Here is a 17703-nt window from a genome sequence, read left to right as displayed (position 1 = left end):
GAGGGAAGGAGTTGGAATAATTTTTATAAATAAATAAATATTGAATAAATGTAATGCACACTTACATTGCCGATCTCAAAGTTTTGTCGCATAAGCAAGTACAGTGATGCCGAAGCTTGTGAGCGTATGGCCGGCAGCAATGAGCCGCAATGCTTCAAGAGCAACAAGCATAGATCAGCACAAATGTCCGTCTCTTCGTCGAACAGCAAATTTGGGAATTTAAAAATCAGCGAACGTTGCGAGGCGAACAGATTTTGCAGCGACAACGTGCTTTGATGACGCGACAGCGCATGCAACAACACTTTCAACACCGTGCCCAAAAGATTGTGGTGCATTTCCGAGTTGGTGGCCACCTGTACAATGATCTCCAAAGCATCCAAAATAATCAACGCGATCTCGGTGGCCAGTGAACCCTCAATGAAATGATTCAACTCGAGTTTGGGATCCGCTTCGGTGGCGTTATCGTAGAATTGCGAGCGATATGTCATCTGATCTTTGCGCCAACGGAATTTCTCCGTCGAATTGCGATCTTTGCGCCTATTGATGAGATCATAACGCGCCGAATTTGTGCCACGTATGCATTCCTCCAGCTTCTCCTTGAGGTCGGTGGGTTTACGAAAACTCTGCGTATTCCGCTTGAGCGATGGCAAACGCTTTTGACCTTTATACTCGAAGCAAGGTATGCAGGTGTTCAACAGCTGCAACGTCTGATGCACACGATGCGGATTGAGTCCAAGCAACCAACGATACAAGACGCTGCGTTCCAGATTCTTTAGCACCCAAATGCAACAGGCGAGCAAATGACGTGTATTCTCGCTGCTCAACTGCGATTTATTTTTTATCTGCTCGTTGAGATAGTTATAGGTGCGATTGCCGGAGTTTGTGTAATTGTAATCTGCATTAATCGTGGATGTGGAGAGACTCTGGTGTGGACCTTGATAGTCTTCCAATAAGCCAATGCTTTGTAGACGATCATTTGTATCGGTGAGATATGGATGTAGTTGTGGTATAACATCCATGACAACACCCAGCAGCGGCAGATAGAGCGAAGCAACGCGTGCGCGCGCCTCCACCTCACTATAGCGCGGATCGAGATCATGCGAGGTCATCAGATTGCGTATGCAACGTATGGCTTTGCCGTGCAATTGCGGATTGCTGTAATTCGGAAAAAGTAGAAGAAGAAAGACAAATTAATTGCCTTTCATAGCATTTCCGACGACTAAAGTTTGCTACTTACGGTACTTCAAGCACTGTCGCCAAATCGCTTAGCACCAAACCGACAAGAAAATGTTGTTGCCGAAAATCTGCGCTCAGGTCTGCGTGCAAAGCGCGTTCCATGGAACTCTGCAAATAAAAAATAGTTAAAATTTATTTTTTTTTTATTTAAATGCCGTTAACTCACATAAGACGTTTGACTATTGCTCGACGTTGTGCTCGGCGTTGGACTGCAGGGCGCCGATACAGTGGTGTAAGGCGTGCCGAAGGGCAAATTCAATGCCACAAAATGCTCATGACTACAAACAATGCGTAGAAAGTCGATTTTGTAATTCATCAAATCCGGTATTGAGGCATTCTTCGATATCAGCACTTTATAGTAAGTTTTGATGAGGCCAAAGACAAAGCCACGATCCATTATGCTAAACAAATCGAATATGAAGAAACCCAAACTGGCATTTAGCGATTGCGCCAATTTCGGTTCCTCACTGTGATAGCCCACCACTTTGGTGGTGACCAAATGCACCAGTGTCGAAATGTCATCGGTGAATTGATGTGGGAAACGCTGTTTGCGTGGCGCCGACAGTGCGCTGCTGTAATCTAAATGCTCAATCATGGATTTGACAATTAATTCGAAGAGAAACCAGGAATTGGACATGGCCAATTCGGTTGCTTTGCCACTGGCCACAACCCAGTGCAATGCCAGCTCTTCATGTAGCAAACGTATTTGACCATCGCGGCTACCAAATGTGGGCGACAATTCCACTGTGTGCTCTGAATACAAAATGTTTGAATAATTGAATGTTTGAAATAAAAAAATTAATTGAAATGTGTACCTTTACGATCCAAACTGCGTCCAATGGATACATTTTCGTACAGACTGTATGTTTCGGCCGCATTAGCTGATATCTCCTCGGCATTACTGCGACTGTAGGTGATGCGACGCTTGCCACCAAATGGATGCGGTATGCGACATTGAAACTGCACGTATGTGGAAAGTAGCGCCTGACGACCATATTGGTCGACCACCAAGTCATCGTTTAGTATCTGGAAGAGAGTTATTGTTTAAAATATACATTTATGGCATATCAAAAACAAAAAAATAATAATAAAAATTAAATTATTAGACATACCGATAGATTTGCCGACACCATGCAAAGCATTTCGAAGACTGTGGAACCTAATGAAATCGGTTGACCACCAATTTTATATGCTGTGACTAAAAGTTCTATCAATTTATCCAAAACTAAATGTAGATTCTTCACCAACGGTTCACGCTCAGCGCTGGCAATCTCCAAAAGCGCCTTTTTCATTTCATTCTCCATATTGCCCTCACCAATGCGTGGCGGTATTTTGCGTGAATCCAAATAATCGCAAGTGAGAAAGAAACTGTAAAAGATAACACAATTATGCTTTCAAATATTATTTTAAGCTTCGCGTTGATTATTACCCATCCAGATGTGGATCCAATGTGTGTACCGCTGTAACGGCATCCACAGTTATCGTAAAGACAGGACGATGATTATCTAGCCATTTGGTGCCGGGTAAGTGTACATTCGGCGGTATGAACGAGTAGTTCTCCGGTGGTGTTTCCACCATGACGGGCAATTGAAATTCACCCACTTTCAATTTGCCATCCTGCAGCAGTGGCAGCCATGTATAACCAACCGGTGTTTCAACAGATGGTTGCACCTCTTGTGGTTTCTTTTGACAAGATACGTGGTAGAGTGTAAAGAAGAGATGATGATTTTGTTTAATATTCGCTGGTAGCGCAAATTTGATTTCATCATAGAATGTCGGGCACTTGTTGTGATAATTGACGGCCGTGAAGGCTTCGCTGGCATATTCTGGACACGAAGATTTGCCATAAATCGCATTTACAGCATCCATTTGTGTTTCGCCAGCCATCAATTGTACGCGTACAGCGATGTTGCGTGCCGAACCGGCACGTGAGGAGAAATTCAACTCTTTTGGCGAGACGAAAAGCAAATTGCGGTATGTGTAATGTGGATTGTAGATAGCAGTTGAAGGGAATTCTAAAATTTCCTTGATCGGACGCGTTTTATCCTCCGGATAGGGTTCGACTTTTGCCAATTCGGGTGTTAAGGCGTTTTTCACCTCTTCCGGGCATGGTGAAATCTCCAGTTTTATTGAACCCGGTATGCATTTATATTTTTTCATGGCATTGCTGGGACGTTTCAACTCGGCTAAGAATTTGTAGAGGTCTTCATCCTTCATTTTATCGGATTCCTATTGCGTGAAATATAGTAGTAAACAGTTATAAATGCAGTAATATGTTTGTATGTAGAACTTACCTGTTTAAAGAAACTAGATACTGTTATCGTGATGGGTCGAAAAGTCTCAATAACATTTGCGAAGTCATCCAGTGACCAGGAGCGACGTTTCTCCTTACGTTCCAGTGAACCGCGGCGTGTTAATGTGCCGCTCATATCGTTCGCTTTGCGGCGTAGTTGATCAAAACTGCTAGTGGATGCTTTGCGATCTAAGTTTTTTTAAATTATCATATAAATACAGCAAAAACATTTCACTTTAGTTTATTAACTCACCTAAACTGTTGGAGCTCACCGCCGACGTCAAATTACCACCAATTGTTGTATCTTTCTCTGCATTAGCACCGGCAGCATCTTTATTTTCCACATTCTCACCATTAAATATGCTATTCAAATAAATACCAGTCCATGCGAATGGCATACGATATTTACCCAAACGCTCACAGAAATCGGCCGCATTCGATTTGGCTTTCTCGCGATACTTATCTTTATCGTCTTTCAAATATGGCTCCACAGAATCTTTGATATCACCCTGCAGTACTTTCTCCAAACGTATGACTAGAAATATGTCGCTACTCGGATAGGTTATCTCGAATATGCCCGCACGACTTTGTGTGCTTGCGTCGGCGCAACGCACATGTGTGCTCAGCATACGTTTCAAATTATCCGAATTCATGTCAAAGTAGAAATTTTCAGATATCTTTTTGCGTTCTTTCGCATCGTAAATTGCCATTGTGGCGAATATGGGTTCCACCTCTAACTCCAACCGCAATTGCAAGCATTTCACCAGTATACGATGACCCAAATGTTCCATGGGTATTTCAGCTGGTAAACGTCGTTCGATAACATCCTCTGGATCTGCTTCGGGATAGAGTGAAAAGAGCGCTTCCTGTCGATCTTCTTGTCGACGTGACTCATTTGTTTGATCGATTTGTTCCGGTGGCACATCATCGAGTAAATTCGGTATTAGTGGATCATTTACGGAGCGACGCAAATCAAAACTAGCCCAAGAGCCGCGTGGCGTCAATGTATCTGTGCATGAGCTAACCGAAGATAAACTGGCGATCGATTGTCGTGAACTCGGTGTGCAACTGTCGCTTTTGTCTGTGAGGTTCTCATCAAAAGAGGTGAATTCTTTGTCGATTTCAAACTCTTGCTGATAGGCAGACGGACTGATAGTGCCGCGGTCGATGCGCTCGCGTGAACAACAGGAACTGGAGTAGTGACGCTGTGCGTATTCGACTACTTTCCATGGACGTGTATAACAGTTGACGCATTCCTGCACATAGAGTGGCAGTTCGGCGCTAACAAAATATATTTATACTCTTTAATTATGTCTACTTGAAGGTTTATATTGCATATTGCTTACATATTTTCCTTTGGCACAATATGTTCAATGGTGCGTATCTTGCGCGGTATGATTTTAACAGCAACATCAGCAGGTGGAAAATCGAGTATATGCTTCAGTGGATCTCTATTCAATATGTTCATGTGTTGTGTGAGAAATTCTTCATAATCCAATGGCTCAACGGGTTCGGTAAGCGAAAGCTGAGTAAGAAATGTAAAACAGTTATAGCACGTAATTATTGTTTGCAATAAGCATTACAAATAATTATAGACTGGAAGCTTATCAGTAGTAGAAATTTGAATCAAACGATTATCTCAAGTCATAATATACATATATACTATATATACTATATATAACAATAATAATAATACATACAATTGTAGACATACATAACTATTGTAGTTTCTAAATTATAAGCATTAATAAATAAAATATTGTAAATATTTATGAAACTACTAAATAATATATGCATAATCTGACAATTATATTTTTATTACATGGGGTGAGTAACCGCATTTTTGTAAGCACACAAGAGCCCCACCCAATTTTGAAGCAAGCAGCTTACATCACCTCTCCTCCCACCTCCCAAAACTATTCCCTTACGGAAACTCACCGTTGATGAACACATTGAGCCGGTGTCCACTGCCTTTGTTTGTAAATGATTAACGACGACATTTTTTCGCACCTCAGATGAATTGTGCCTGTTTAAAAATTGAGTAAAAGTGAAAATTTTCAATTGTGGTGAAAGTAAGTTGGAAAACACACACTTCGTCGCAAGCGCTAATGTACTGCGCTGAGCCGGTACAATTCCGGCTGCTTGAAAAGGCACTTACTTCGTTAATTTCTGCGCAAAAGAACGCTGTGAACCAGACATTATGCAAACTTTGTTCACTTTTAATAAGATTCACAACAATTTCGATTTATTTTGCTACTAAAATTTCATTTTTATGCACTTTGCCAATCGGTCGATTTTTCCACTGTGTACAAGTGAAAATAAAAATGGCCGCTGGCTACTTCGCTCAACTGTCACTTTTGACAGTTGTTACTTTTTTGTTTATTTTCTCAATTGTCAAATGTGACAATCAGCTGTGTTTGTAAATAAACCGTTTTTATTTATTTTCTATCAGCTGTTGCAAACTGTTGCGTTTGTTTACAAAACATGTTTGTTAGTGTTGGTGTTTGTTTACCTTTTTTGAGGCGAATTCACGTATATCGATAACGTTTTGTTTACCTTTTTTTGGTGTTTGTATGCGTGCGTCGCGAATGAGCTTTCCAAGCGTATTATCAACTGTCAGTTGGAAAAGTCTTTGGAGGGAGCTTTTGTCGGTTTCAGAAACTTGAATTTGAATGTGATGTGTTAAAAAAATTACTGGAATTGTAAAATTTTCAATTTTCAAATATTTTTTATGAAGTTGATAGGTAAAATTTCAAATTTTTAGCTATATTCTTCTTACTTATTCTGTCTTTTGTAGCCGCTAAGGTTAGACGTGTGTTTATTCTTTGCTTGTTCGTGAATTCTTGATCAAAAATCTAAAACTTACCGATCCCAACAGGTTTGAATCGCCGGATCCGAAAATCCGCGTCAATCCCGGTATCGCACTGTCGGTAACAGCCGGTTCTGTTGGTCAAAAACAATACTGTAACGATGCCCCAGCCTTCACATTTGCCAGACTCCGTGTGACTTTTTCTTATTTTCAAAAATAAAGACAACCTTAAAGCGTCGTCGTTTGTCAAGCATGAAGTGCTGAACACAAAGACGACGACACGACACGACATAGCGACGGCTGATCGCAAATGTCGCTTTGAAGCCAGCGTCTTGAACATTTTGAAGACGGCTGCGACATATCAAACAGCAATTTCATTGTTGCCGTACTAACATCTTTCACTTCAATAAAATTTACATATTTAGTTTAAAATGAAATTGTATACGCAAAAAATGTAAAAATTGGCGATTTATTTGTTTTAAATTATCGATTGTTATTATAAATGATATATCAAAGCTATTTTACGTTTCTGCTGGCAAAATAACGTCATACTAGGGAGAACTTTGAATAATTTTATATTTCACATGTTAGTGGCAGCTCTACAGCGGCCATTGTCGTCGGCAAAATTAGAAACATTAATTTAATTTGGTGACAACGACAACTACAAGCTTGTTGTCGCGTAGTCGTGCTGTTGTCAAAAAATCTGGGCCCATAAGAACGCGTATATTTTAATATTTGACAGATGTCGCTCGTCGCTTGTCGTCTTCTACGTGTTCAGCACATAAGAGAAATCGCTGAAAGAGCGAAAGATTATTCCAAAAATCAAGTTTGAGAAGTGTTTCGACGATTGGAAAAAAATATTTGGTTTCGAAGTTTGAACAAAGGTTTTTTTATTAGAAAATATTATTAATTACACGGTATAGTTACTAAAAACCCAAAATATGGATTCAATATATATAAAATATATGTTTTATTGGTCTTTCTTTCTTGTTGTATACAACTTTTCAGTCAAGCTGATAAGCAAGATGTTATGAAGGGTTAAAGTTAGTTCTTCGAAAAATACTGGACCTCTTATAGCACCTGTCATATAAGTTTGACCGAAAAAATTAATATATCATTGAATTGAGAGGTATATATGGATTACATTCATATTTTGTATTTTTTAATAACTATGCCCTGTAATTAATAATAATTATTATAAAAACCATTTTTTTCGAACATCGAAATCATATACAGTGGTACATCTCTAACTCGAATCACCATAATCCACAAAAAAACTTCGAGTTAGAGAGACTTCCGAGTTACAAAAGGTAATTTGTATGAATTTTGACTTCTATTGCCAATTCAATAGTTCGAATTATGGAGAACTTCGAGTTAGAGCAGTTCGAGCTATGGAAGTTCAACTGTATTTCGATTTTAAAGGCTAACTTCGAAATCGGATAATACAATGCTTTTACTTATGACTCAATCTCCCGGAAAAAATAGTTTGGTCCAATAACCAGAAAAAAATTCCATTTTGCCGTGATGGAGGGCCTTTAGAATGCATATTTATTTTATTTATTATTATTATTTTTAATAATAATATTTAATCAAAATTACAACAATATCCAGGCATAAGTGTATTAGAGGTATTTCTAAATTTTTTTTTATTAGAAAATTCAAGCACAGAATTGTAAACAAATTTCTGCTAATCGCATCATTCATCAAAGTCAGCCTACATGCATACATTTAATTTATTTATAACATATGGTACATACATACATACAAACCTACATATGTATATAAAATATTTTACGTTCACTTTTGATTGTAATCTCAAGATTGAACATTGAAACGTACAAACACGTGAGTTATAAATAATAATATATATATAATATATATCCATATGTCTATATAGTTATATGTATACATATAAATTTAATATATTGCTATATTTACGCAGACACATCTTCTTAGTCAACCTCTACGTCACTCACCACTTTACCCACAAATGTATTAAACTCCAAACGATTCTGCCAATCAATTCGAATCGTTTTTCAAAATTTATTCGTTTTAGTCTTACATTTAATTCCGTTTACGATTTAGTGAACACAAAAAAATCGTTGTCTGGAAATCGAATTTAATTAATTCACTTGTGATTTGGGGCTTTCGTGCAGTTCCGTTTGGAAAGGCAAAAGGCACAATAATAAAGCAAATAAAAAAAATAACACGATCACATCGCATCGCATCGTTTGTTCGTGTTTTGTCACTTGATTTCAAGGTTGAGGTAAACGGGTTCCATCTGCTGCCAAATTATATAGACGAACGATTCGGCGGTTAGTTCGCTTGCATTGTGTGGTGAATGTGTAGCGCCTCGTAGCATTCACTGTTAGCTGTTAGAGTCCACCAATTCTATACTAGTACAAAGTTTGATGCTCACGCTGGGTAATTAAAGATTATGAAAGAAGATGCTGCGACACGACGCAGCTCAAATATCATTAGAAGTGTTATTACGAAATCGGTTATTTATGAATTCACGCTCCTGCACCGTTCTAAGCCGTGCGTTGATCTCTGTGCTCTGCCATGTTTGTCTGTTTGTATGTTTTTACGATTGATGTGCTCGAATTGAAATTAGAATTTTTTTCGAAGTGTCATATCGTGATCCTTTCACTTTGCTGCGAACACGGTCTACCAAATACTCGTCGTTTGCGCCACGAAGACAAGTGGTGAGGTGACATAAAACTACAATAATGAACGTAAATCCAGATACCTTTTAGCGAGTGATCAAGTTAGATTTTCGCATCAACAATGCATTGGAGTCATTCGCTCGATGAAGGCAATCAGTGGCGGAAGTCGGAAAACAAATCCTTCCTGTTCAATCTGTCACAATTCAAATGACTCCAAGGCATGAACTCTCCCGGAAATTTGTGATTACAGAAAATGTCAAGCCTATGTAGAGTTCTATATATATCTGGTACGACCATATGTCTATATTAAACACCTTAAAGCTCTAGTAGTATTCGGAAAGTTCAAATGTAACTGATAACCAATATTCTCAAATTTTACAGTTTTTGTATCCAATAATTCTGGATCTTTATTTACATTATCGTTGATTGCCTTGATCTAGTCTTCTATGTCTATTTTTTATACTTTCAGTGTGATAAGTATGAGGTTGAAGATTCCAGACTAAGCAACTTAGATCTTGTTCTTCTACTCGTCCAAGTTATATTGTCTAAGAACATAATGCCGAACCAGTCATTCCCATGTTTCACAAATAATACGCCAAGTGAATTGAAATACTTCTCCAGTTGATCTTTACTCTCCCTGTCAGATATTTCGTCTTATTCTGGTTCACAACCGAGCCTATTTGAAATCTTTTCATAGTATAGCAAAAGATTCGGTTTCCAAGCGGTGGTCTACTTGCTATAGAGTGCTGGACACTGACTTCGAGTTAGTTCTCCAAACTCTGGACAATAATCGGCACCTGTTGCGAAGACGTTCAGGCCCGTTTGGACTCAGAACGGTCTTTCCAGCTGCTGTCTCTTAGGAAGGTTCATCTTGCCGTTATCATTGGAGCGTTTACTGATCATTGTCCAATAGGTACACATGCGGTGAGTCTTGTGCGACCTCGGTAGGCACACATTCGGCGAACCCAGCGTAGTGACTGGAATCGACATTAGCCGACTAAGGAACTTTGTAATCGGGTCCAAGCACTTTGTCGAATCAGGAGTGTCTTCGCGATCCAAGTGAGAGTGAGAGATGTCTAAGTGATACTCTCTGCAGTTGCGGAGTTCTCTTGACCCCTTTACCTAATCTAACTTAACGTATAGCAAAACATCCGAAAATTTGACATACTCCACCTTAAGTTGTCAAAGTCATTAAAAGTCCGATTTGCTATTGTTATTTTCAACGTGTTCGACGTCTATAAGATGCATGGCCCTACCGGAAACATATGTAGAGTCAGACGCATTTTAGTACTATTTATTGTGTAATTTATGTTTATAAATGTGTGGTTTGCGCCAATTGAAATGCGAAAACCTGATAAAGATAAATCTTCGGTATATTAGCATACAAGTGAGTTCTTAATGCATTCGCATATCGTTATTTATGGAAACGCATATCAATTTCCGGCAATCAGATATGCAACTTTTTTATTGTTTCTTTAACACTTCTCTCTGCGGCGTATTGTTTTTGCCATTTTTCGTGGTGTTTATTTTGTATTTATAATGCACAAGCAGTCGGCTGTATTGCATTGACAAAATATTTCCTTTTTTATTCCTTTTTTTTACAATGCAACCTTGGTGGCGGCGCATGCTTTGAGGGACAAAATTGACGCGGTCAAGAACCCAATTTAAACTCGCCGTCAGCTTAACCTTAAGCCATTTGCATATGAACACCTACACATTCAAGACAACAAAAACAAAAAAAAAAAAACAAATGAATTTTCGGAAATGCATTTTTAATAACCCGATATGCATGTCATTACAGATATTTCAATTGCAATTACTTTGTCGCATATAATCGAGAGTGAAATATGAAAATTATTGACTCATTAATGCGACAGAGGAAAACCGAACTTCCACCGTTGATAACTGGATATAATATTTTACGACTGTGCGTCTGACATACTTATAGAATCTACATTCGACGGGTTATTGACACCGAAACCCTTCAGCGAGTTCGCTGCAAATTTTTTGAGTCGTTCGTTTGGTAACGCTTTGCGACAAATTGAAGTGACTGGAAGTGTTTTTGGCATGAAAGAACACCTCTGTCATTGATCGATTTAGCTTAGTTGAGGGTTTCTTTACATTAGCGGTGTGTGCCTTAGGTAATTGCCCAGGTGGAGGGAGCTATAATTGAGATATCTTGATAAAACTTGGTACACATGTTCCTTGGCTACTCGACCGATTGCAATGAAATTTGGTTAATAATATTGATAACTGATGTCACCGCGAAATCGGTTAACAACCACGCCTATTTCGCATATAACACAATTTGAAATTCCAGCTGATTCGTTCACTTCACAATATAGGCATCAAGAACAAATGAAGATACCGGAACAAAACTCTGCATAAACACTGCATTCGAGGAGTGCCATCTTTCAAAAAAATCGATATCAGACTATAACTGTTCAAGGCCCCAGTTATCGAACATGAGGAGCTCAGTGCTTGTGACCAATTTTTTACCAATAATGTCAGTAAATCTCTCAGATAATTAAAAAAAATCCGGGTCGAAATTTGGTGAAATCTGGTCATAACTTTCTCTAGCTACCACATACCTAACATTAGGGTGCTGGTGGGCTTTATACCGTAAATATCGCTTAATAGGTAAGACACCTTAGCAAAATTAAGTAAGCATATAATCTTGGATATAATGTAGCTTAGTGGTAAAAATTTGTGAAATCGGTTCAGGAATTATCTCAGTCCTTATATACTATATATAAAGATTTTCGATATTCTTATGAGCTTTATACCGAATATATGGGTCCAATTATGTGTTCTCATAAATATGCGAGAGTATAAAATGTACGGTTACACCCGAACTTAGCACTTCCTTCTTTGTTTTGATTATATTTTTACGGAGATTTTTGGCGATTTTTGCGCGTGGTTAAAAGTTATTAAAATACATAATTATACCCTGAACAGGGTATATTAAGTTTGACACGAAGTTTGTAAAACCCAGAAGGAAGCGTCGGAGGCCTTATAAAGTATGTATATAAATGATCAGTATGTTGAACTGAGTCGATTTAGCCATGTCCGTCTGTCTGTAAATATACGAACTAGTCCTTCAGTTTTTAAGATATCGTTTTGAAATTTTGCAGATGTTATTTTCTCTTCAAGAAGCTGCTCATTTGTCGGAATTGCCGATATCGGACCACTATATCATATAGCTGCCATACAAACTGAACGATCGGAATCAAGGGCTTGTATGGAAAACTTCGCATTTTACTACATATCTTAACGAAATTTGGTGTGAGTTATTGTTCATAGAAATAATTTAATCTCCAAAAAAAAATTGTTCAGATCGGTTCATTATAGCATATAGCTGCCATACAAACTGAACGACTGAAATCAAGGGCTTGTTTTTTCCTTACTTTTTCTTACGTCTTTAGATTTGCTTAAACACATAGTTACTAAAAGAAATTCACCTGTGAAGGCTATATTAGCTTCGGTACAGCCGAAGTTAACGTTTTTTCTTGTTTTAGTATGAGAAAAAGCAATGTGCTCCATAGATTAAAGTTAAAAACGACATTATCCTAAAGATATAGTTTTTTTTTTTAATATAACTGTAACTTTTTACGTGACGCGTAGTGTAATTTCAAGAAGTTAGACGTTAAAGCAGCGTAATGACGTTAATAAGATTTCAAATTAAATGTTTTTGGGAAACTTTTCAGATTTTTTATTTAATTGTTAACACAATATAATAAATAAAATCACGCGTTCACAACAATTGTGACTCAGCAGAAGCGTTAAAAAAATATTTTTAATTAAATACAAATACGAGTAAATGTGCGTACGATTATACAAATATATGTATATTATACTAACATATCATAAAAATCGCCATGAACTTGGTGTATATCCATTATTGGATAATACTTCCTTGTGCACTTTTTTGTCTAATTAAATTTGAGTATGCAGACTTACCGAGCTCTGTATATAAATATTGCCGATCTCGCATTTTATCGATTATTTTCGCCCTCTAATATTGAATTTGAATGCCTTAGAGATGCCTCACTCACTCACTCACGCTTAGTTGACCTTGCGCATATTTTTATGAAATTAAACGATTAAGTGAAACATATGCATAAATATTCGAGAAATGAAAAAGTAAATGCAAAAACTACAAAAAAAACAACAAAAACAAAAATGCGTTTAAACGCAATAAATAAATATCGCAGCCAAAAGCGAGCTGTCAGTAAATATTGTGCGTTCGCATATTAATTGAGCGCGTGATTGAGCGATTTTTGGATTTTTTATTTTATTTTATTAATTTTAAAAGATAATTTTTTTATTTAATTTCTGTTCCATTGAATCTGCCAATTCGTATTTACGCTCGACACGCACATTTTTTGGTGATTTGCGGTCGCTCTGATTGCTGCGCATAAATAAATCACTATAATTTGCATGCAGTGTCATTGAAGGCGAAGATTTGCTGTGCTGCAGAAGAGTGTCCTCTTAAATCAGCTGCTTTAGTGCTTAAATCTTGCATGTCCTTACTTTTTGTTTACTTTGTTTTCGATGATAATCAGCTTATTTAGAGGTTAGTTTGGGTAAAAGTAATGTAAACAAGGCTTACTGTCTCTAGAGAAATGCGATTAAGATTTACACCAGGTCTAACTAAAATTGTCTTCTCAAGAATCGTCGAATAAATTCATGATTCTAATATCAAGGTGATAAGAAAAGTGAAGTATTGGAACCCTTCAATAGGCAGGTACATTATATTCTACTTGAGAATTGTGATATGTAAAATGAAAATGTCTCTTTGATTTCTAGTATTCGAGAATACTCATTACATTATATCCAAGACTATACGCTCACCTAATTTTGCTAAGATATCTCACATATTAACCGATATATACGGTATATAACCACCGGATGTTTACTCATTCCTCCTTTTTGCTTTTTGGCGCCAACTGGAAACACCAAGTGAAGCCAGGTCACTTTGCACTTGGTCTTTCCACCGGAGGTCCTCGTCCTCTTCCGCGGCTTCCTCCAGCGGGTACTGCATCGAATACTTTCAGAGCTGGAGCGTTTTCTTCCATCCGTATAACATGACCTAGCCAGCGTAGCCGCTGTCTTCTTATTCTATGAACTATGTCAATGTCGTCGTATAAATCGTACAGCTCATCGTTCCATCGTCTGCGGTATTCGCCGTTGCCAATGTTCAAAGGACCGTAAATCTTACGCAAAACCTTTCTCTCGAAAACCCCAAGAGTCGTCTCATCGGATGTTGTCATCGTCGGCGCCATACATCAGGACGGGAATAATGAGCGACTTGTAGGGTTTGATTTTTGTTCGTCGAGAGAGGACTTTGCTTTGCAATTGCCTACTCAGTTCAAAGTAACACCTGTTGGCAAGAGTGATTCTGCGTTGGATTTCAAGGCTGACATTGTTGGTGTTGTTAACGCTGGTTCCCAAGTAGACGAAACTATCTACAACTTCAAAGTTATGACTGTCAACAGTGACGTGGGAGCCAAGACGCGAGTGCGCCGACTGTTTGTTTGATGACAGGAGATATTTCGTCTTGTCCTCATTCACCACCAGACCCATACGCTTCGCTTCTTTATCTAGTTTGGAAAACGCAGAACAAACGGCGCGGTTGTTGCTTCGGATGATATCAATATCATCGCCAGCAGCTGTTCACTCTTATAGAAGATTGTACCTTCTCTATTTAGATCTGCAGCTCGTATAATTATTTCCAGCATCAAGTTAAAGAAATCACACGAGAGTGAGTCACCTTGTCTGAAACCTCGTTTGGTATCGAACGGCTCGGAGAGGTCCTGCCCAATCATGACGGAGCTTTTGGTGTTGCTCAACGTCAGCTTACATAGCCGTATTAGTTTTGCAGGGATACCAAATTTAGACATAGCGGCATAAAGGCAGCTCCTTTTCGTGCTATCGAAGGCAGCTTTAAAATCGATAAAAAGATGGTGAGTATCGATTCTTCTCTCTCGGGTCTTTTCCAAGATTTGCCGCATGGTGAATATCTGGTCCATTGTCGATTTTCCAGGTCTAAAGCCACACTGATAAGGTCCAATCAGTTCGTTGACGGTGGGCTTTAGTCTTTCACACAATACGCTCGACAAAACCTTATATGCGACCGGATGTTTGCATACCCTAATATTAGGTATGGGGTAGCTAGGGGAAGTTGTGATCCGGTTTCACCAATTTTGGCACAGAGACACATGATTTTCATTAAATAAACACAGAGATTTTACCGATTCTCGGTAAAATATTATCTATTGGTACTAAGGTCTTCATGTTCGGTATCTGGGGCCTTGAAAATTTATAATACAATCTCGACAATTTTTAATTGAGTGATGCCACACCTTAAATGCAGCGTTTGTGTAAAGTTTTGTTCCGGTATCTTCATTGGTTCTTAAAGTCTATATTGTAAAGTGAACGGATCAGATGGACTTCCAAATTTTGTTATATAGGAAGTAGGAGTGGTTGTCAACCGATTGCGCTTGTTTCCATCTTCTCCTCATCATTTGATTGAATTCTTTTTCCAAAGTGCTACTTATTGAGTCTGGAGAAGAAAGTCGGTTGGGACCAAATTTGCCAAATAGGCGGGCTGGGGTATTAGATTTTTGCGTATATTTCCAAGAAAACATAGCCAAAATAGATTTTTAGTTGTTTTTAAAAAAACTTATGAAAACTATATCGAAGTTTGTGCCGTTATTTTGCCACTCGCTCTCAAAATTACAGGTCCGGTGCATATTTTCGAAATAAATAATTTTCCATATTCACTCCAGTTTTCCAGTTTTCATTATAATTTATATTTCTTGGGTTATCTTGTTTGGGTTATGTTAAATACTCTCCAAACTAACTGACTACCATTAAAATAGGTCACGCATTTTACACGCGTCGCTGAGATTTTATTTCAATAATTTATTTGTTTTTTTTTTTCAGATTTTCGTTATTTTTGTATTTGCATTACATATTTTTAGTGCAATATACAGCTTTGTTTTTCCCCAATTCACAACTCAAGAGTCACTAAGCGACGTATGCTAATTACGCTATTATCTGCTTAAAAGACTTAGTGCCATTATACTACTGGTATATTTGTATTGCAGAAAGATATATGTTGGCAAAGCTCAGCTCAGCTGGTGGATATCATCCAAATATATAAAACTAAATAAATAAAAACGTCTCCGGCATTACCACACAGCGATTTGTGTGAATTATGTTGTTGTGTTGTTGTTTTTTGTTTTTTGCTTTTACATATATATTTACTTTTGGTCGAGCCCATTGTTTGACAACTTTTGATGTGTTAATATCTGATTTTGATTGATATTCAAATTTTGCTATTCGTAACTCTTTTTCGGCATATTTGCATTCGTTTATGTCTATATGTTATATATAGTTAAATCGTATATACATATATATGAAAATACATATTTATATGCATAGGGGTACGCGTGTTAACAAACCTCACTGCTGTTTGTTTTATGTATAGACCCGATAGGCATTTTGAAATGATGAATATTACAAAAGAAGTGACAAAACTGCCGGAACAACAAAACGTTGGCGATTAAAGCTTGGCGATGTCTCTAACCAAATCCATTCATACAATGATAGCACACACATATGAGTGTATATATACATACAGTTGTTGTGAAAAATATTTAAATCTATAAATATTTTGTCTTTTCATACTCTTATAGCGTATTAGACTATAGTTTACGCATGGATGACAGTTTAAGATTTTTTAATTTTTTGAATACTTAATTATTAACGTATACTATTTTTAATAGATATACATATATATCGATGATTAATACTCTAAACAATTTTTCGTTTTAAGAATTAGCGCTTTTTTTCAATGTAATGCAAATCTAACCTCAATTACAATGGACTCATATCGCTTAATATTATATACTTCTACATATATATTTATAACTGTATACATTAAGTGACCGTCCAAAGTGTGTTATATTCCTTAAAGAACCCTATTCTATTCTTATTGCTTTCAAAATGGCGACTGTACTACTACATACTATATGTTATGTTATATAAGTAAGCAGCAGGAACTCCTCGACCGATTTCAATGAAATTTGGTACGTTATATTTTCTAGAAACTCTGATGCTTCTGATGAAAAATGGGCAAAATCGGTTAACAACTACGCCTAATTCCTGTATAATAAAATTTTGAAGTCCATCCGATACGAAAAACCAATAAAGATTTTGTCGAAATCTGCCTATAACTTTTCAAGGCCCCATGTATCGAAAATGAAGAGCTCAGTTCCAATGGATGACTTTTTACCGAAAATATCGGTAAATATCGCAGATTATTTTAAGAAATTCAGAGGGAATCTTTTTCATTTAATTATGTCTTTGTGACAAAAATCTAAGAAATCGCGTCATTACTTCCCTTGGCTTCCATATACCTAATATTAAGGTTTGCAAATATCCAGTGGGTTTATACCGTATATATCGGTCAATATGTGAGATATCTTTGGAAAATTAAAATAGCGTATGATCTTGGATATATTGTAGCTTAATGGGTGTCTTTACATACTTCCTGAAGCGGAAGTGTACATGACGAAAGCGAGGAAACCGGAAATTCACCAGCAACCAACTTTAACTGGATGTCGTCCACCGGAAACGGAAGTTGAGTCCCACCGGAAATTACAATGAATAGCTCATGCAGCGGAAGTGGA

At 37.5% G+C, this 17703-nt stretch overlaps 1 protein-coding gene across 4 annotated transcripts in view; it reads right to left on the bottom strand.

The window, feature by feature from the left end:
• LOC105210851 (dedicator of cytokinesis protein 7) overlaps positions 1-17703 on the bottom strand; it is a 65233-nt gene that overhangs the window by 2910 nt on the left and 44620 nt on the right. For 2 of the 4 annotated variants that reach the window (XM_054227531.1, XM_054227530.1), the window contains 9 exons: positions 4876-5054; positions 3783-4810; positions 3531-3718; positions 2666-3465; positions 2349-2604; positions 2052-2262; positions 1403-1989; positions 1238-1344; positions 66-1155 (listed from right to left, as the gene is read on the bottom strand). In XM_054227531.1, coding sequence (XP_054083506.1) covers positions 66-1155; positions 1238-1344; positions 1403-1989; positions 2052-2262; positions 2349-2604; positions 2666-3465; positions 3531-3718; positions 3783-4810; positions 4876-4997 — 4389 coding nt within the window. In that variant the 5' untranslated portion in view covers positions 4998-5054. Of the gene's footprint in view, positions 1-65; positions 1156-1237; positions 1345-1402; positions 1990-2051; positions 2263-2348; positions 2605-2665; positions 3466-3530; positions 3719-3782; positions 4811-4875; positions 5055-5467; positions 5556-5687; positions 5889-6085; positions 6105-17703 lie in introns of those variants that run through there. The other 2 variants (XM_054227529.1, XM_011182021.3) reach the window with 2 other exon arrangements.

This window comes from Zeugodacus cucurbitae, chromosome 3, assembly GCF_028554725.1.
Source record: "Zeugodacus cucurbitae isolate PBARC_wt_2022May chromosome 3, idZeuCucr1.2, whole genome shotgun sequence".
In the NCBI taxonomy this organism is placed as follows: Eukaryota; Metazoa; Arthropoda; class Insecta; order Diptera; family Tephritidae; genus Zeugodacus; species Zeugodacus cucurbitae.
The sequence above is the reverse complement of the archived record's forward strand: the minus strand, read 5'-3'. Positions and strand labels throughout refer to the sequence as shown.